Genomic DNA, 21,873 nt, shown 5'->3' on the forward strand with positions numbered 1-21,873 from the left:
ATCTCAGTTATAAATGTATGTGCCGGCTCAATGACTGATAATGTAATCATCATGAGTTTAACTAATACAAGAGTCAGTGCCACACGCTACCAATCCCAGCAGTGGGACCACTGGTATAGCTGCCTTCTTATAAGACATATGTTATTGTGTTTATGTTGCAGGCCCCGGGTTGCGGTCATGCAAGCAGATTATATTCCTTGTAATACGGGAGAAATAAATTGACAGAGAAATATACGCTGCTTTTCAGACGTTGCTCTCAATAGAATGACGAATCCTAGCGATCGCCGAGAAACAACCATTCACTCTAATGCTGCGTACGTTCCAAAGTCAGGGCCCCCTACTGGCTGGGAGTGACAGTGAACCAATATTAACCAAATTATTATTATTCTCCCCTGAATGGAATTTAATAAAACACATACAAAATGTGACCACATATTGTGTGCGTCACATTTACCTATTTGTCGTTGTCTGTTACGGACCCTGAGTCTGCAATAAAGTTTTGAATTGAATTGAATTGAATTGTTTCAGATAAAATTTGTGCAGAAATATCTTAATTGTGCACATTCCATCTATGGTGTCTGAAATTATACATAAATTCTATCAGATCCTAACAAACTGCTGGTGTATGTGCGCATGCATTTTTGTACGTGTACTCAACTCAATGCGCAGAAGTTTGAGAGGCAAGAAGACAGACAAAGCATATGATAACGTATGTTTTAAATGTGATTTGTACAAATATTAGTGTGCTATGCTGCAGTCTCTACAGTGGTCTGGCCTATTGTGGTGTAGGAAATATGTGTATGGAAAAAAACTGTTCATGCATCTTGATTTATACACGATCTTAACTTGGCTTTGTTTAGATTTTTATGTTATCGTGAGCATTATCATTATGTAATTTCTTCATTCATTGTTATTTATTATAGTATGGTACAATCATCTATTTTAAGTTTTAAGTGCGCTGGCAGTAGAAATTTACATTTTGTTGCGCTAATAAAACGGTTTGAAAAGGGGGGGGAGAGAGAGAGAGAGAGAGAGAGAGAGAGAGAGAGAGAGAGAGAGAGAGAGAGAGAGAGAGAGAGAGAGAGAGAGAGAGAGAGAGAGAGAGAGAGAGAGAGAGAGAGATCGGAATTTGATTTGATTTGATTTTTATTCAGGCAGAAAAACGGGCTACTAGGTCTCGGCCCCCGTCGACGTGTTTCTTTCGCGCATGTCAAACAACACGTGCGTTGGCTCCGGGTTGTGGTGGATAGCTCGCTGTTTACATATTTTCCATAATTAAGAATATAATTGAACAACGGGGGATACTCTTTCGATATGGGGGGTCTTCAAAAGAAAAAGGTAAGTGTCCATGCACAAGGCGCATCAGTAATGCCACAGCAACACCAAATGCGATAGCGAGTTAGCTAACTTTAGCTATCAACAACTGATATTGACTTTGTAGAGGTAATTATAGTAGTCTAGGAGGCATAAAGGGATCATTCCAGTGTGTCCAAGACTGGAAATAAAAATCTTTCTGGTTTGTAGATGTCTAATATAAGTATGTTTGGATTTCCAAGTTTGACAGGGGCGCTGCCAGCAACTACATAACTAGGAACAAAGCTCGCAAGAAGCTGCAACTGAGTCTGGCAGACTTCAGGTATGGTTGCTGAGTCGATAAAATATCAAGGAGTCGCTACTGCTTGTGAATGAATCTTATCTATGCCAGCAAGCAGTCAAATTCTCTAAACATAACCTACAACAATGCCAAATATGGGTTATTTTTCTCAGACGCCTGTGCATTCTCAAAGGCATCTACCCCCATGAGCCCAAACACAAGAAGAAGGTGAACAAGGGATCCACAGCCCCAAGGACATTTTATCTGTTGAAGGACATTCGCTTCCTGCTGCATGAACCAATTGTTGGAAAATTCAGAGAGTACAAGGTATGAAATAATGTTTTGCTTTCATATTTTCCTCGGTGGACCCCATCTTGCTGTATCCCAGATGGCCTTACCTCCTTTTATTTTTACAAGTACGAGTAATTTTGAAATTGGATAACAACATTTTGTGTGGTTGTATACGCTTGCAAAAAAATTGTGCTTATAATGCACAATCTTCTAAAATTGTCTTGTCTCTATCAAGTGTATCATTGTAGAGCAGCACTTGACTATTTTTGGAACACTGAGCCTCATTCATCAATTGTTTGTGTGTACAAATTTGTTCTTACACACCCATGGCATTTTTTTAGCTCTCAACATTGTCTGACAGCCAGCAGCAAAGCCTGATTGTTATTTGCAATTCCTTCCCCCAAACATCTATTGTGTACCCCTTGCAACAAGCAATTGCCCAGGCTTGCAAAGACATCAGTGTTAGCCAACTGGTGTCTGAATTCAGGGGTTATCCAGCTTCTACACTGGTCTCTTAGACAAACTTCAGGTTTGTCTCAGAGACATTGGTTTGTAAGATAACATTTATACGAACAAACGATTGATGAATGAGGCCCACTGACTCTTTTATGTGACTTTTTGATTTAGTTTTAACTGACCTGACTACCATTGTGGGTTTTTTTGTTTGTTTTTGTTTTCATTTATCAATATGAATTTTGAAGTTGTATATTATTTCCTGTACTATACCCAAAGCTCTATTAGAGTGGAACTATACTGTATAAATCAAAGAAAGTTGAATCAGTTCATCTGAACACAACGTTTATTGACAGAATTTTTTCATCACTCATCTCAGTGACCTCTTCAGTCTAAACTGACTGCAGGTATCCCCACCCTTATAAACAATACAGTTGATTATTTGACCGAAACCAATGATCAGTTTCAAATAGGCGTGACCATTACCCAGGAAAAGCTACATCTAGTCTGTATGGTTTACCTAAGATACATAAACAGGATGTGCCTTTACAGTCTAGTGATTTTATGATTAACTCGGTGACCTATAACATCTCCAAGTTTATTGCCTCTATTCTTAATTCATTTGTAGGCAGTAATGAACATCACATTCAGAACACTGGATTTTGTGGATAAGGTGAGGGACATCATTATGGCAGGGGATGAAACAATGGTCTCTTTATGATGTTACAGCTCTCTTCACATGCGTTCCTGTTGATGAAGCAGTGGAGGTAGTCTTTATGAAATTACAAAACAACCCCACCCTTAGCAATAGAACTGCCCTTTAAACACTGACCAAGTGTGTCTGCTCCTGAAGCTGTCTTCTGTCCACGTACTTCACATAGGTAGGCATGGGTGTGCTATGGGTTCCCCATTCTCACCTATAGTGGCCAATTTGTATGTAGAGGAAGTGGAAAAGAGGGCTCCGATGTCCTATCCAGGGACACCACCTAGCCATTTGTTCAGATTTGTGGACAACATTCATTCATTCATTCATCATCAGCCGCTTCTCCGGGGTCGGGTCGCGGTGGCAGCAAGCTAAGTAGGGCACTCCAGATGTCCCTCTCCCCAGCAACGCCCTCCAGCTCCTCCTTGGTGATCCCAAGGTGTTCCCAGGCCAGATTGGACATTTAGTCCCTCCAGCAAGTTCTGGGTCTATCCCTGGGTCTCCTCCCAGTTGGCTGTGCCCAGTAAACCTCCAAAGCAAGGCTTCCAGGAGGCATCCTAATCAGATGCCCGAACCACGTCAAACGGGTTCCTTTTGACAAGAAGGAGCAGCGGCTCTACTCCAAGCTCCCTCCGGATGTCCAAGCTCCTCACCCTATCTCTAAGGCTGAGCCCAGACATCCTACGGAGGAAATTCATTTCAGCCGCTTGTATCCGTGATCTCACCCTTTCGGTCACTACCCAAAGCTCATGACCATAGGTGAGGGTTGGAACGAAGATTGGCTGGTAAATTGAGAGCTTTGCCTTCCGGCTCAGCTCCTTCTTCACCACAACAGTCCAGAACAACGTCCGCATTACTGCTGATGCTGCACCAATCCGCCTGTCAATCTTCTGCTCCATTTTACCCTCACTCGTGAACAAGACCCCGAGATACTTGAACTCCTTAACTTGAGGCAACAGCTCATCAACTTGTGGACAACACCTGGGTTAAAATTAAATCTCAGGGCGCACCACATTTCACCAACCACATTAACTCTGTGGACAACCACATCCAGTTCACCATGGAGGATGTGAAAAATGACAGGCGGGGGATACATTTGGTTGTTGATGTTTACCATAAAACAACATGTACTGATCAGTACTTGAGGTATGACTCTAATCATTCACTGGAGCACAAACTAGGAGTCATCAGGATGCTGTACCACCAAGCTGACAATGTCCCCACCAACACAGCAGCCAGGGAAGGGGAGAAATCCCACATTAAATAGGCCCTGGTTAAGTGTGGTTAACCTAACTGGGCATTTGTCAAAGCCAGGCAGACACCCAAACAGTGTACCAGCCGATCGAAGAGAGGAGAAAGACAACACCTGCCTAAGCGTAAACCAGTGGTGATTCTGTATGTGGTGGGAGTGTCGGAAAAGTTGCGCTGCATATTTTCCAAACATCATGTGTCAGTTGCTTTCAAACCCCAAAACATGCTGTGCCAGAAATTGGTCCAGTCCAAGGTTCGGGTCCCCCGGCACAAACGAAGCAATATAGTGTATACTGTTAAGTGCCAGGAGGATTGCCGGGACTTGTACACTGGGGAAACTAAACCGACACTGGCCACTGACCCGCACAACACAGAAGAGCTAACACGTCAGGCCAGGACTACGCAGTCTACACCCATCTACAGACCAGTGGCCACTCTTTCAAGGAAGAGGATGTGTACATCCTTAATAGGTAGGAACGCTGGTTTGAATGAGGAGTCAAAGAGGCCATCTAAGTTAAGAGGCAACAACCATCCCTGAACTGAGAGGGGGCGGGGGCGGGGGGCTAAGAGTACATCTGTCGCCACCTTACAATGCTGTGATTGCAAACATTCCCCAATCCTCTGTGAATAGCGCACATGGCCATTGAAACTCTAGTTAATGGTCACGCATATTTGCATATGAGACTTATCGTTGGTTTCGAACGTTGTGCAGCTGTATTGTTTATAAGGGCGGGGATACCTGCAGTCAGTTTAGACTGAAGAGGTCACTTAGATGAGTGGTGAAACGTTCTTGTCAATAAACGTGTCCAGATGAACTGATTCAGCTTTCTTTGATTTTCTTACTTGGATTATTGAGCACGTATAAAGACCTATACTGTGCAAAGTGATGTGTCCATCAAATATAAGCACAATGTTTTACTGGTTTTGTGTTCTACTTTTATCAGGTATTTGTACGCAAACTAAGAAAGGCATATGGAAAATCAGAATGGACGGGAGTGGAGAGACTTAGAGAGAACAAGCCAGTCTATAAGCTGGACAATATCATCAAAGAGAGGTGGGTCAAAAGAAGTGTTTTAACAGTCAACAGAAGATGGCATCATTGAGCTGTATTAATTTCCAAAACAGTACAATGCAACCCTATTACAGCAGAAGATATAGCTATTACCATCAAATTATGTGTTTTTTCTTTGTACTGTTTGAATTATATCAAGTTGTATTGGCTCTTTATGTGACAGGTACCCCACCTTCATTGATGCCCTCCGTGATATGGACGACGCTCTTTCGATGTGCTTTCTCTTTTCCACCTTTGCCCGAACAGGAAAATGTCATGTCCAGACCATCCAGCTTTGCAGGCGTCTTACTGTAGAGTGGATGAACTATGTAATCACATCTCGTGCACTCAGAAAGGTAAGAAGCACCACTTTGCAAAATTCAGTTTTAATTAGACTGCCCCTCTTACTGTAACAAAGAAATGAGAAGGCTGGTGGAGAGACATTTGACTAGGGCTGAACGATTAATCAAATTCAAACTGACATCGCAATGTAATAGATCTCAATTTTCAAATCTCAAAGGCTGCGATTAAAAAAAAATTATTTTTTTTTAATGTTACACAATCTAACCAATCAGAGGGTCGGAAACACCTGGGCATGTGGGATTCACGTACACACATGCTATCCTAAGCTCACATCAAGTCAAGTAAGTTTTACTGGTCCCCAGAGGGCAATTGTTGTGTAACAGCGGCAACATTTAAACACACAAACACTCCACAGAACACATGAGGCAAATAAATACAACATGTAGTGAGGAGACCAAAGCCAATGAAAAGCAATGCAACAGTAAACAGTGTTAACAGTGTTTATCGAGGTCGAGCTGGTATTACCTCTTACCATTGGAGTTTAGTAGTGAAATGGCTCAGGGAATGAAGGAGGGTTTGTACTGGGTATTTGAAGCGGGAACCAGAAGGCAAGGTCTGAAACTCTAGGTGCAGGGGGTGGGTGCTGTCAGACAGGATTGATTCTGTTTTCCAACACTAAAATGACCAAAGCCATCATTTTGACGGTTTTGGATTTTCAAAGTTTAATAGTTTTGCCGGAAAAAAATATACAGACTTGCCGCTCCGTGAATGCTCCTAAAATTGCATATATTTGCATTAAAATTAGTTTTAGTTCAATTGCACACAAAAAAAAGTTAAGATAAGATCTACCTAAAACGATCGTAATTTGCGCGTGATTGTGTGTTGGTCACATCATTTCCTTCGCAAAGTTCATTGCTCTGTCCTAAAAAACACTAGCATTCTCTAGTGTAGAGTAATGGTCTAAACTTGATTTTTGATTATTGCCAACATATCTGGTCTCAGATGCACCATGACTACCACCGAGGCGTTGCAGTGTTTACAGGCGTTGGACAGCGGCCATTTTAAATTGTTTGAAAAATAGTATTAAAGTTGTTAAAATTTTAATTTGGTGTCAATCTTTTCTTAACAGACATGCTAACATATGCAATCCATTAATATCTCAATTGGGTATTTATCTTGACAGAATATAGAGCTTAAAAACCGTGGCAGTCAAAATGACTGCCCACAGTCGTTCTAGTAGTTTTTAAGTTACGGTCATTGTTTGGGACTGTTTCAATATTTATTTTCAGTTCGTTTTTTATCTTTTTTTTTTTTTTACATTTCACATTTTATAAGCCTTGTTACGTTTGTTAGATTAGCAATATGTGTTTTCCGTTTTGTTTTTCAAGTAATATTTTCACTTTTTTAATTTCGCTAGTCAAGTTCGACCATGTCTCTCTGAAGTTTAATTTGTTTAAAAATAGTATTATAGTTGTTAAAATGTTAATTTTAGTGTCAGTCATTTCCTAACAGACATACTAACATATGCAATGCATTAATATCTCAGTTGGGTATTTATCTTGACAGAATATAGAGTTTAAAAACCGGCTGTCATTTTGACCGCCCATGGTTGTTTTAGGTAGGAGTAAAATCCTGGTCGTTCTAGTATTAACATCCACTTGTTATATAAATAAGATAGACTTCTGTTGGGTACCTGTGATACTACTGCAGACCTTGATCACCGTTGTTAGTACATTTTTCTGTTTAAGATTGGGAGAGGCATACCAACCAATAAGGGAAAAAGTAATAACCAACTCGATAAAAGATCTGTAGAACAAAGTCATCAGGGACCTGTTGACACCGAACTTGGCTTGGCATAGAAAATTGGTATTACAATCAAAGTTCAGCTTGTTATCAATTATAGTGCCCAAGTACTTGTATGACTCAGCAATTTCAACCTCCTGACCATTAATCTTAGCGTTGACGGGGTTGGAGGGATTACATCTAAAATCAATACACATGTCTTTGGTCTTAGTCAGATTTAATTCCAAAAAGGCTTCCTGATACCATTTGGAGATGGTGACATGCGAGTGAGAGCAGTAAATGAAGAAAACAACTTGCCGCACTATGCTTTGATTCTAGCAGTTACGTTACTATCTTGTGAAAATGGTCTCAGCAGAACTGAACACTGAAGCGGTGACTTTAGTGTCAAAGAGGAGCAGTGCGTCCTTTGTCTGGACCCATTTTGGATTTAGGAAAGAAGATGCTGCACAGTCAGGTATTGTGCAGAATGTGCCTTGTTACAACATGGGGCAACACTACAAACCTGTTACAGCATTTAAGAGTGTATCACAAGTCCATGTATGACAATTGCATGGCTAAAAACCTGACCACCAGTGTGTCAAGTAGGCCAAATACCACCTGGCAGGGATCACTGACGGAAATGTGCGAGAGTATATCTCCATATGAACGAGAGCGGAGTTCATAGCGTAAGTTATGATGCCCCTCAATATGGTGACAAAGGCCAGTTTTACATCTTTGGTAAAGACACTGAATAAGTGGCACAGCATGCCATCCCAGACATATTTTAGCCAGGTTACCATACTGGAGCTATATAAAACATGTATGTAGAGAGTTGCAGCGGAGCTAAAAACAGCAGTTTTTCACAACTACCACGGACATGTGGTCAAGCCGTATAGCGGAACCCTATCAGAGTCTGACTGTCATTTCATCAATGAAGAATTCAACCTCAAAGCTCGCTGTCTTCAGACTGCTTGCCAGCCGGGCGACCACACTGGGGAGAACATTGCAGCCAGCCTGAGAGAAGGGCTAGCCAGCTAGGACCTTGATGAAGCAAACCATGTCTGCCAAATGACGCACAATGTATCGAACATGGTGAAGGCAGTGCAGCTTAACGAGTGGCCCAGGCTCCAGTGTTTCAGCAACCTATTACATCTTGCCATTGGTAAGTTCTTTTTTTTTCAGTATTTTTGTCTGTTTGTGTGTGAGGTGAGAGAGAGAATAAGAAAACGTGGAGGATTATGAACAGAATGGTTGAATGAATGATTGTTTTCTAGTGTGTGTGTGTGTGTGTGTGTGCGCGAGCGCGCTTGTGATAGCCTTGTAACACAAAATTTAAAGTGTATGAAGTAAAAAAATTTTTTTTTAATTCTTTCAGAAAATACAATGAAAAATGACTGTCAAGAGCAACAGGGCTGTGGAAGAAGCTGGTGTGGCAGTTCTCCCACAGTTGGAAGAAGGCAGCAATGACTGAGGCATAGAAGGAGCTCAATCTTCATGAGCACACCCTCATAACTGAGTGCCCAACAAGATGGGGATCAAAAGAAATGATGATTGTAAGAGTGCTGGAACAGACCAAGGTCATATCCCAGGTATTGTCATGCGATCAAAATGCCCACCGACTTGGCAGGATTTTGACGTTGTTGAGTCCATTCACAAGGCGCTACATCCTCTCCAGGAATTTACTGATGCTCTTTCTGGAGAGGAGTACGTCAGCATCTCCTACCTCAAGCGAGTTATCCATCTTCTGGCCACATCAATCCTGCCTGAAGGTGATGAGGACACTGACCTGTCTGGTTGATTAAAACCAAGGTCCTGGCGTACCTCAATGGCAAATATCGTGACCCTGACACCCAGCAACTTTTGAACATTGTGTCATTTCTGGACCTGAGGTTCAAAACACAGTAGTACATCACTGCAGAATACATCCCTGCCATTAAGACCCGACTGAGACCGAAATGGAACACTTAGCAGGATGTGTATATTTAAATAACCAAGTTAATATAAAGTCTAATATAAAGTCTAATATAAAGTAAGGTTCATTAATATGATACTGACAGTGTTATCCACGCACACACACACACACACACACACACACACACACACACATACAGTGCTGCTTGAAAGTTTGTGAACCCTCCAGACATGGTCACTGTTTTTGTAAAAAACATTAAAATCAGCTTATTACACATACATCCATATCCCAATTTGTAAAGCACACCTTCCAAATAATGGACACACACACAAAAAGAGATATATTTTCATTATTTAATTCAAGAAAGGTGGTTTATTTCACAAAAACTGAAAATTTAACATGTGCAAAAGTATGTGAACCCTTGTATTAGTAGCTTGTGGCTCCTCCTTTTGCAGCCATTACTTCAACCAAACGTCTTCTGTAACCACTAACCAGTCTCTCGCATCTGCTTATGGGGATTTTTGCCCACTCTTCCTTGTAGAACTCAGCCAGTTGAGAGAGGTTGGAGGGACATCTGGTATGTACCAACTTCTTCAGGTCTCACCACAACATTTCAATTGGATTAAGATCCAGACTTTGACTGGGCCAATCCAGAGTACGAATCCTCTTTCTCTGAAGCCATTCCTTTGTAGTTTTGCTGGAATGCTTTGGGTAATTGTCTTGTTGCATAATCCATTTTCGTCCCAGCTTCAACTCCCTGACTGATGGCAGGAGATTCTGGTCAAGAATTTGTTGATATACCGGAGAATTCATGGTTCCTTGGATAATATGGAGTCGTCCAGAAGCAGAAAAGCAGCCCCAGACCTTCACATTTCCACCACCATGCTGCACTGTTGGGAGGAGGTTCTTTTCTTCATATGCAGTGTTGGCTTTTCTCCAAACATGTTGGTTTTGATTGTGACCAAATAATTCTATTTTGGACTTGTCTGTCCAGAGAATGGACTTCCAGAAGGTCTCTGGTTTGTCCAAGTGCTCTCTGGCAAAGTTGAAATGGGCAGCTTTGTTCTTTTTTGAGAGCAGAGGCTTCCTTCTAGCAACCTTCCCATGAATGTCATGGCTATTCAATTTTCGTCTGATTGTAGACGCATGCACATTTGTCCCAGATGCTATCAGAGAGGTCTGCAACTCTCTAGAGGTGATGTGTGGGTTGGCCTTTACCTGATTTATTATTTTTCTGGTGCTTCTGGGTGATAGTTTTGATGAGTGTCCACTTCTAGGCAGAGTTGCTGTCATGTTGAAGGCAGTCCATTTGTAAATTATATGTCTTACAGTGGATGGATGGAGCTGGAATCTTTTGGAGATGGTCTTATATCCCTCCCCAGACTGATGGGCTATCACTACCCTCTTCTTCATGTCCTCGGATATCTCCTTTGCTCTCGGGATTTTTGATTTGTATGGGACCACAGTGGTTTGGTTGGTTTCCTCTCTCTTTTAATTAGTGCAGGCCAAACCCTTTCCCAACGATGTCTCATTTCATTGGTCTGCTTAAATGATTAATTAAGCACCCAAATGTGTTTCACCCGAGTCTGTTACCTGCTTGACTTAACCAATGCAGCTGGAGGTTCACTTACTTTTGCACATACACTAATTCCATGTTTCATGTAGTTTTTGGGCTACTTAAACAAGTCCCACTAAACAAGTACATGCAACTGATAAACATATATCTGGCATTTCATACATAAAAACTGGTGATGATAGAATAAGAAAATCATGGTAAAACAACCGAAAAATCTAAACTGCTCAAGGGGTTCACATACTTTCAAGCAGCACTATATATATATATATATATATATACACACACACACACACACACACATGTATCATGGAAGCTCAAGCTCCTCCATGAGATGTACCATTGACAGATAGAAGACATAGCTGATATTGAGAAATTCTACCAGTGGCTAGAAAAGGCTGGATTGAAGGACAGCACAAAGGCTCTGATCATAGCAGCACAAGAACAGGCACTCAGGACCAGATTGATTGAGGCAGGGGATACCTCACCAGACAAGACCCAAGATACAGGCTGTGCAAAGATGCCCCTGAGATAGTCCAGCACTTAGTAGCAGGGTGTGATATGCTAGCTGGGAAAGTGTACACTGAAAGGCATAATCAAGTGGCTGGAATAGTGTACAGGAATATCAGTACTAAATACAGACTAGAAGCCCCCAAGTCCTAATGGGAGACACCGCCAAAGGTGGTTGAGAATGGCAGAGCTAAGATCCCATGGGACTTCAAGTTCCAGACTGACAAGCAGGTGCTGGCTAACCAACCAGACAATGTGGTGGTTGACAGGGAACAGGAAGACAGCAGTAGCGATCGGTGTAGCAATCCCCAGCGACGGCAACAGCAGGAAGAATGAACATGAGAAGCTAGAGAAATACCAAGGGCAGAGAGAAGAACTAGATTGGATGTGGAAGGTGAAATCCACAGTAGTCCCAGTGGTAACAGGAGCACTAGGGGTAGTGACCCCCAAACTGGGAGAGGAGCTCCATCAGATTCCAGGAACAACATCTGAGGTCTCTGTCCAGAAAAGTGTGGTCCTAGGAACAGCTAAGGTACTGCGCAGAACCCTCAAACTCCCAGACCTCTGGTAGAGGACCTGAGCTTGAGGAAGACACAAACCACCCGAAAAAGGATGAGAGGGAGATATATAGCAAAACTAAAGGCTGGTTTTTTTTGGGGTTTTTTTAGTCCGGCAGGAGAAGAGGTCCCATACTGAAACCATTTTGAAGCCTCACAGTACGAAGTCCTCTGCGGAAAAGGCAAAGAAGTCTTTTGGCAGCTTTTTCAAGACCAGTGTGGCATCTCCTGCTTTGCCTGTGCAACTTGAAGATGTCATGGAGGCTGAGTTGAATAGAGTTACCTGATGACCCCTGCCATCGATGGAGCTGAAGGTCCCCTGGCCTGGTGGAAGCTGCACAAGATCACCTTTCTGTGACTGAGCAAGTTGGCCCACAAGTATCTTTGTGTACCAGCCACAAGTTCCCCCTCAGAACGTCTGTTTAGCACTGGAGAGAATATAGTAACTTCTACTTGTTCGTCCTTAAAACCAGCAAAAGTCAATATGCTGGTTTTCCTGGCAAAAAAACCTGTGGGCTACTGAGAACCATACAGTAGGATGACATAGTGGCTGACAGAGCCATGATTCTTGTTCACTTTTGTCTGTGTGGATTGTTGTTGTTACTGACTGGATATCAGTAAGATTAATATATATTTAATATTTAGATTAATGTACACACCATGTTTCTTTCTCTTTTTAGGTTTTATTAAAACGTGCAATCCTCATGCTTACATATTACAATGTTTATTACACCGACTTTGAGTTATCTAAATATTTTTGGAGTGGTAGAGCCAGATTTGTTCTTTTTTATATTTCTGCACTTTATTTTGCGTGATTTGTTACTTTTACTGACTGGAGATCAGTAAGATTCGTATTTATTTTCATATTAATGTTCACACCAGGCCTGTTGTTCTGTAGTGCTTTGCTTTTCAGATTTTATTAAAAAGGTGAGTCATGATAATTATATTATGTGTTTACAAGGCTTTAAGTTAAATCAATCAGTCAGTATTCTACTGGGATTGAAGGTTTTTCTTTTTACAGTTCAATAGTTAAAGTTATGTTATTCATATCAATTCATGCATCAATTCATCTCATTTCATCATAACGTAAGCATGGCCTATAGGAAAGAGCAGTTTATATGTTGACTGTTCTGTTGGTCATACTATAGAATGATTTATTGCTTGTATTTAGTGGATAACACAGGATAATCAACTTAAAAAAAATCACATACTAAATCGTAATCGCAATATTTGTCTAAGAAATCGCAATGAGATTATTTTCCCAAATCGTTCAGCCCTACGTTCGACCACTGGATATATCTTAAGTTGACTGATTTCTCTTCTACAATGCACTTAATACATTTCTTTCCCTGCTAGGTTTTCCTCTCAATCAAAGGGATGTACTATCAAGCTGAAGTCCTTGGACAACTCGTTACATGGATGGTGCCCTACCAGTTTGCCCATGATGTGAGTGCAGAGTGTGTGTGATTGGGATAAAACTCTATTACACTCCTTTTCTTCTTTCGGCTTGTTCCCTGTTTCCCAAGGGTCACTACAGCAGATTTGATAGTTTCTATCGGTACCCTGTGAAGGAACAGCACCGATGGCAGTTGTTGTTAACCCAGGCCTTGACTGATCCGATATGGTCTTGTCAGTCTGCATAATTATTTGGCAAAATGTTGCATCGGATGCCCTTCCTGACACAACCACCAACCCTATGGGCGGGGGCACAGATGAAGCGCTGGACGCCAGTATTTGTGGACTGGCGCCCAAGCCTGTCGCTATAAAACTATAAAACTAAAACTCTGTTACATAATACTATTACATAAAATATTCTAATACATAAAACTCCATTACACTGTTAGACTCTATTATAGTCATACTGAGCAGTCTTCTGTATGTTTCTGAAATAATGCTGAAGTTGTGTGAAAAGGTGTCCACCAGTGACATCACTGGCAGAAAATCTGTGAATGTTGTTGCTGCTGTACCTTTGGTGGGCTACATCGACTACACTGTATAAGAAAAGACAAATAACAACACTACATACAGCTGTTGTAGGTCAAAATAGGGAGAAAGTGGTACAGACCTACTTACATTTGCTTATGTCTGGAAAAACATTATTTTTATAATAAAAATGAACTCTCCCTTATTCAATGTGGCTTCCCTGCTGTCACAGAAGAAGAATTTTGGTCCACTGAAAACCACAACTAGACCAAAACCTAGTATATGGCTGGACCATGTACAGTCATTGTTTGAAATTGTGGCCAATTTTGTTACAGGGATAGTCAGTTGTAGTATCTATGTATAATGTAAATTATTGGATATTAAATGTTAATCTGCAATTTTTTTGTGTGCATCCCCGCAACCCTGAGAACAGGATAAGTGGTTAAGATAATGGATGGATGGATATAAATATTCTCTTCTGTTGAGTCAACATTGTTTTCTGGTTCTGGTTGCCAGCTGTGGTTTGTTTGTGACTCTGCCTACTTTTTAGCTTTTAACAACCTCTTAATGCATTCATGAGACCATTGGATAATTAGGGTTGTTTTGTGCTGGTTTGTTGCTGTTGTTTAGAAATGTTAGTGCAATTCCCATGAGATGGTAAATGGTAGAGACATGAGTTTTTGCAAATTGATTGGAAGTTGTGTGTAAGAGTTGCCCAAGAAATATGACCCCAATCGGCCTGATGAGGGCACTATAATTAAAGGTCAAATGTTTTATTTTGAAAAGTCATAACTCCCACGCCATAAGTCCGATTTACACAAACTTGGTACATCGATCTATCCTCACTCTGCAAATTTGCCCCAAGAACCACTTAAGTCCACCTGACTAGATTTTCTGCCATTTTGAACAGGGGCATCACTAGAGATTTATGAATAGGGGGCCTAAGCCTTTACTCGGGGGGGGGGGGGTTAAAATGGCCCAAAAATGTCTGTTTGTCATGAATTTTCAGAGTAGCAATAGGTGTAAAATCAATCAAAAAATATGGTTATTTGGTCAAATTGGCACACAGTAGATCCGTATCTTCATAGTTTGTATTAGGCACGGCTCTAATATGACTTAAATACTATCCATCCACTTACAACAGGCACAGATCCTAGGTGACAGAATTTCAAGGTCATAGTGACATTTGACAACACAAATATTAAAATTTCTCAATTTTTTTTAGTTATTCTCACAAATGAGTATATATGAAGGGAATGACATTTCTGCAAATATGGAAGAAATCAAAATCCAGTCCATCCCCAGCCAGAGGACAATAGGGCTGTTAGTCAAAAAGCACCAACAAAAAGGCATATGCATAAGATGGCAGTATACATTGCAATTTACATGCTGGGTTGTATTGAAATCAACATCTTTTAACTTTCAACTTGCTGACTTCACTTCACAGTGTAGTATGGTTTAGATTGGCTGACATTATTGGCTCCTACAGTGTTAAGATTATGTAACATTTTTGATGTTTTGTATGGAAATTGTTATGATATACCTGGACATGGAACTTTTTACATGTGGGTAAGTTTTCCATGGAAAATATTTTCCACAACCATGCAAAGCCACACTCAAACAGTAGACAGTGGATCATGCATAAAATATTTCATGAAATAGACAATATTCAGAATGCACAATATAGGATGGTTTGTGACTGAGCAGAGGTTTTGCCCTTGAACCAACCTCATAGTACTAAACACAAGGAGAAACACAATGGAATGAATGAATGAATGAATGAATGAATGAATGAATGAATGAATGAATGAATGAAAGATCAAATGGAAAAGAATTTTAACACATGGGTTTATATAACCCTTTTCAGCAGTTACTTCATTTACTGAAACTGAAAAGCTGCTATTTGTAGAGAGAGACTGTTTTGTGGGTGGGAGCATCAAACAATACCTTATGTTTTTGAAGGTGGCAAATCGGTCTATGATTCTGTTGTGACTCAGCAGCCCTAGTGTTTTGCTCTCAATTGACATGGCTGCAAGATTGTGAAGCCTCTTCTGCCCCATTGTTTTATGTAGTCAGGAGGGCAGCCGACACAGTGCGCTAAAAGACCTTTCACAAGAGCAGCTGCTCACAGGTATTGTTAGGGCAACTGAATGATTGCCTTTAGAGAGGGAAACATATCTGAGTCCTGGAGGCTGTGCGCAGCTAACATGTCTTGGGGTGGACATCCAGCCTCTGTTTTGCTGGCAAGAAAGTTTCTGGCCACCAGCACCTCTTCTGTTTTGAGATCAGTGTTGTAGTGATTGGCAAGCTCAGTTAAATATGATTCACTCAAGAAGTGCTCTGAATTAGGGCTGCATGCCTGTATGCCTTTTAGTAGGCTTGCATCTACACTAGAAAATCATTGTTCAAGCTCATTAACCATCCTATCTAAGCAGGGGAACAGCAACTCTGTTTTCAAGGTTCCTGAGCTGAACCAATCTGTGCTTGAACCCAAGGTTGTCTCCTACACAAAATCACCCATTTTCCTCTGTTTATGCCTTTTTTTTAGCATCTGGTTCTGGGATATTGTCAGTGTTGCACAGGGCCTTGGTTCTCTCATATACAGCTCTGTGGCAAATGCATGTGTGTTTGCCTCTGTGTGTCACACAGCTTGTTTGCAGGTGACAGCCTCTTCCAAGTCTAAAGTCTCTTTTTGTAGGAACTTGTGAAGTCCCTCAGTTACAGAAAGTAGGGACTGAAACATTAGTAGTAAATACGCTGTTGAGAACTTGTAAAACTTCTTTCCTAGACCAACAGCTCTGGGGGATCCAATGGCAGACAAACCTTCAAAAATAGCAGGTAGAGTGTCAAGAACTACATTAAAGAATCGCAGATGGCATGCACAGTGAGTGGGTGAAAGTTGTATAAATTCAGCTGATGTCAATCCAAGTTTGGACTGAGCTTCTTTGAACTTGTGGTGGTTAACTAGGGAGGTGCTAAAAAATGAATAGACACTTTCCAACAAACTGAAAAACTGCAGCCTCCGAAACAGCCCTGCAAGTATGGCACAAGTTCAGCTCGTGAGCATAACAATGCACATAAATTGCCTCTGGGTGCAGCATTCTGAAATGTGCTTGCACACCCCCAGTGGACCCACTCATAATGGCTGCACCATTCTATGTTTGTGCAACACATTTTAGCTCTGCTAGCCCATTGATTTGGAGCTGCTGCTGCAACTCAGTTGCTCTGGACTGGGCATCAAATGACTTCATTTCTGTTAGTGCTAGAAAATGCTCCTTAACTGACCCCTCTGTAACATAGCTCTGACTGTCCAGCCCTGGCCTCATCTGCCATAATGGCATACATTCTGGATTTTGTCATCTCAGAGATTATGACATTAGGAATTTCTTGAGCACAACACTCATCATCTCATTCTGAGATGTCGGAAAGAGATAAGTGGTGTTCAATGAAGGATTGTACTTTTGTAGGAAAGGGTAAAATTCCTTCAAAAGTTCCATACATGCAACAAAGTTGCCTCTATTTGTGCTTTCATTAGCTTCAGTGCTACCATGAAAAGGGAGTCCCTGTCTTCCTAACATGGAGGTGACAGCAACAATTCGAGTTATTCCCTTCTCTCTGCTATCTCGCTTACATGTGCAGATGCTATAATCTGAACAATGTTTCTCTGACTGCCAGTTGCCTGGTAGCTTTGCTATGCTACAATACTGTCTTTATGGGTTTGTGCCATCTCATTCTTTTCAAAGATAAACAAGGCTTTCTTCCTGTTTTTACAGCCATTACTGACCAAAGCATCGTGTTTTATGTTTTTGCCAAATACTCGACAGGACAGCTGATGATTGCTTATATCATGAAACAGGCTTGTACTGTCTCATAGAGAATTTACTTGACTAACTGTATTATTTTGGTCCTTATTTGTTGAGCACTATCCCTACCGTTGAGTGTTTCTTTTAACAAAGTTTTTATATATATATGTATATATATATATATATGAAAGCCGCTGTCTTTTAACATGACTAGGTCAAAACCTAGTATATGGCTGGACTGTGTGTATGGTCAGTGTTTGAAATTATGGCCAATTATTTACAGGGATAGTCGGTGGTAGTGTCTATAATATGAATTCCTGGATATGCGATGTTCATCTGCTATTTTCTGTGGTGGTCCCAGTAATATTTGTTGTTTAAGTGTACTGACGTAGCATATCACATGACATGGTTAAGCTATATCTGAGTAAAAGGTTGTGCAGTTGCAAGAAAAATACTTTCCACTCATATTTTGGGATGTTTGATTTGAAAGAGAACGTAATCCCCCTCCTCTTCCATCTGTTTCTGCATGCAAATGTCTCGTTTATCTAAGACTCACTTTTTATTTACAGGCGAATTTACAAAGAAAGACTTGCGTATCACTTACAACCGCTACCTGCCTAATCCTCAAGGTCCATAAAAGATTGCACAAATGATATGACAGTGCAAACATGCCCATAAAGTTTTGCAGCTGAGTGCAATTTACCCTTGTTTGACTGCTGATTGCAGTTATCCATGGGTTAAAGTTTAAATGTGTCACCAAGAACAAAGTAGGCAGGCTCAGTGTAATCCTTGATATCAAGTGTTGCAAGAATCGTCTGACCTTTGAGTCTGTATCTGAGAAGGATTTTGGTCAACATTTTGGTTGAAACTTGTTGCGTTGCGTGCGAGGTACTCTGTATTTGTGTTTTGTACCATTTTATTAAGACATGTCACTTATAAGAATTATTTCCTCTGTGAGTCTTGTTTTGTTATTAAACCTCACTTATGTATTGCAAAACAGCTCCCTTTTTCCATTTTTAGGGGTCCAAGCAGGGACAGCTGCGGAATCCTGTTGTTTTTCTAAGGATTATTATTATTATTGTTGTTGTTGTTGTTGTTTTTTCCACATCGGCTCCAGTCCCAGCACTTCTACGTTTTGAGTCATATCTCGGGCTCTGTATGGAATTTTTGAGAAACTATTTTTTTCCTCTAATTCCTTGGAAGCTCCCGAATCTAACGCATCCATCCCCACCAATTTCCGCCTGCCAGAATTTCCCGCCATTTTCAAAAAACCGAAAGTGAAAATACAATTAACTAGTCCTAGCCTGTTCATCCAATTCGCATGAAATTTGGTTTGCGTCATCTCCAGACAATGCTGATTAAAAAAAAAAAAGCTGTTAAAATAATTTTGAAATGCCATCCATTTCGAAGTTAGATGTCAATCAAAATTTTAAAGTGTGGTCCATAGAGATTCTATTGCTTATATCTAGTGATGTGATTGTCCAAACTTAACGAAACTTGTCACGCACAATCACCACAACATTCTTTGGAAGCATGCCAAATTTTGTGAAATTTCGTCCATAGGGGCGCTACAACAGACACATGTCAATATCTTAAAAACCGCTCAAGCTAAAAATCTGAAATTTGATATACTTATGCTTGGACCCATTTGGCTACATTGCCTAAAGTGCCGATTGGCTGGATTACCAAAATGGCCACCAAACAGCCAATCAAAATTCAATAGCTAATATTTGTTAGTGTGAATGGCCGAGCTTCATGAAATTTAACAGGCTTGTTCTTTGTGGCACATAAAAACCATGTACCAAATATGAAACAGATCGGACACATGGGGGCGCTGCAAGGTTGGTAGGCAGCTGCAATACTGCTTGGACCCCATTAATCACTGCTTGTGGCCATATTGTTGTTGTTTTGCCCTGGAGCCTCTTTTTCCCCTCCCCACACCTTTTGGGGTCCCCCCCCCAAATTTCAAGTAATTGCCCACAACCCTGCTCCCTCCCTCCATCCTTCCTTGTTTTGTGGTCTAATCTGTTTTTAATGGTGTTTGGCAGGCCCTGTTCTGCTCCTTTTTTCTGCCTTCTCCCTTTTCAAAGTCATTACTGTTCCATAATGATATATTAACTATATATACTTAGATATGAAAACCTCGGGGCGTCCAGGTAGCATAGCGTCTATTCCATTGCCTATCAACACGGGGATCTCCGGTTCGAATCCCCGTGTTACCTCTGGCTTGGTCAGACGTCCCTACAGACACAATTGGTCTTGTCTGCGGGTGGAAAGCCAGATGTGGGTATGTGTCCTGGTTGCTGCACTAGCGCTTCCTTTGGTTGGTCGAGGCGCCTGTTCGGGGGGGAGGGGGAACTGGGGGCAATAGCGTGATCCTCCCACGTGCTATGTCCTCTTGGCGAAACTCCTCACCGTCAGGTGAAAATAAGCAGCGGGCAACTCTATATGTATCCAGGAAGGTAGACTGCAGCCCTCCCTGGATCGGCAGAAGGGGTAGAGCAGTGACCGGGATGGCTCAGAAAAGTGGGGTAATTGGCCAAGTACAATTGGGGAGAAAAAGGGAGGGAAAATTAATAAAATGTAAAAAAAAACACCTATATATAGATGTATTATTTTTTTTAAAAATACATAGCAGTACAAGCTTGTTTCGTGCGTCGCGCACTCATCAGCTCCTAATGTGATTCAACAAAGAAAACACACAGTATACGTTTCCCCGCATCACGTCCCTTATTTCGGTGGACAGCAACCAATCAGAGGAGAAAACATTTTAACTATTACAACCAATGGGGTAGGTAGTTAAGATGCACAGCAACCAATGGTGGGGTAGAAAACATTACAACCAATGGGTAAGGGCAGGGGTCAGGAACCTTTTTGACTGGGAGAGCCATAAAAGCCAAATATTTCTAAATATATTTCATTGAGAGCCATATAGTATTTTTAACGTATAATAAATTAAATATGTCTTACTTTTAATGCGACTTCTGGTGCTGCATGGTTTTGCTGATGGCCTTGTAGTCTGGTTCATACGTGGTGATGTTGAGCTTCATGCAGGTGTTGAGGCTTCCATCAGTTAAACGTGAGCGTAGGTTGGTCTTAATGTTCCTCATATGCGAGAATGACTGCTTACATGCATATGTAGAGCCAAACATGGTCAATACGGCAATACTCACATGCTGCATTGTGTGGTATGTCACAGGAAGCTCGTTCCAAGTTTTAAGAATCAGCTGGTCTTCAGGTTGAAGATTTTTCATTTCTGTCCACTTGTGTTCCCTCGCCAGCTCTGCTTGCTGTCACGCAAGACTTTCCAACTCTCCATTAAGTGACTTGAACTTACTCATCCACATGTCTGATGTCTTCAGGTCAGCAACTTCCAGCTCAAAGTCTCCGATAGAGACCCCGGGGATGCATGTCAGGTCGATTTTGTCCACTGCACACTCATGTGGATGAGTGATGAACTTGAAAAGACCAGTGCGCGCACGAAATTCTCCAAAACATGCTTTGAATGACTGCAGGAGATTGGACGTAAAGCCAGCTAGCTGCTGGAGATCCAGATGTTGAGTGGAGTCACTTGCTAAGCATGCATCTCTAAATTGTTGCAGTCTTTCAAAGTGCAGAAGACGACCTGTTTCAATGTCCCTGAGAAAGACTTCCAGCTTGCTTTCAAATGCAAACACTGCTTGTTGAAGGGATGAGATTGTATTTCCAATACCTTGTATTTTCACATTGAGCTGGTTCAGATGGCCAGTTATGTCCACGAGATAGTGAAACTGCAGGAGCCAGTCAGTGTTGTCTAGCTCAGGATGCTTGACGCCTTTCATTTCAAGAAAAGTCCGGATTTCACTCAGGCAAGCTGCAAAACGGCTGAGCACCTTCCCCCTTGACAACCAACGCACGTTGCTGTGTAAAAGCAGACCGGGATAATGATTCCCAACTTCTTCTAACAGCGCTTTAAACTGGCGATCTTTTAAAGCTCGGGCAACAATAAAGTTGACCACTCGAATGACCAGCGACATCACCTCACCAAGCTCCTGGCCACACGTCTGAGCGCAAAGCGCCTCCTGGTGCAGGATGCAATGAAAACTTAGGATGGCTCTCTTTTCATGTTCACGGAGAAGCGCTACTAATCCTTTGTTCTTCCCCAACATACAGGGTGCACCGTCAGTA

The 21,873-nt window shown here is 41.4% G+C and overlaps 1 protein-coding gene across 1 annotated transcript in view; it reads left to right on the forward strand.

Annotated features, from left to right (window-relative positions):
• Window positions 1-1,209: 1,209 nt before the first annotated feature.
• pes (pescadillo) overlaps window positions 1,210-21,873 on the forward strand; it is a 46,719-nt gene continuing 26,055 nt past the window's right edge. The window contains exons 1-6 of the mRNA XM_056283759.1: window positions 1,210-1,338; window positions 1,557-1,636; window positions 1,768-1,921; window positions 5,237-5,346; window positions 5,528-5,699; window positions 13,337-13,426. Of these exons, the coding sequence (XP_056139734.1) occupies window positions 1,315-1,338; window positions 1,557-1,636; window positions 1,768-1,921; window positions 5,237-5,346; window positions 5,528-5,699; window positions 13,337-13,426 (630 nt within the window). The 5' untranslated portion in view covers window positions 1,210-1,314. The remainder of the gene's footprint in view (window positions 1,339-1,556; window positions 1,637-1,767; window positions 1,922-5,236; window positions 5,347-5,527; window positions 5,700-13,336; window positions 13,427-21,873) is intronic.

This window comes from Lampris incognitus, chromosome 1 (assembly GCF_029633865.1).
Source record: "Lampris incognitus isolate fLamInc1 chromosome 1, fLamInc1.hap2, whole genome shotgun sequence".
Lineage (NCBI taxonomy): Eukaryota > Metazoa > Chordata > Actinopteri > Lampriformes > Lampridae > Lampris > Lampris incognitus.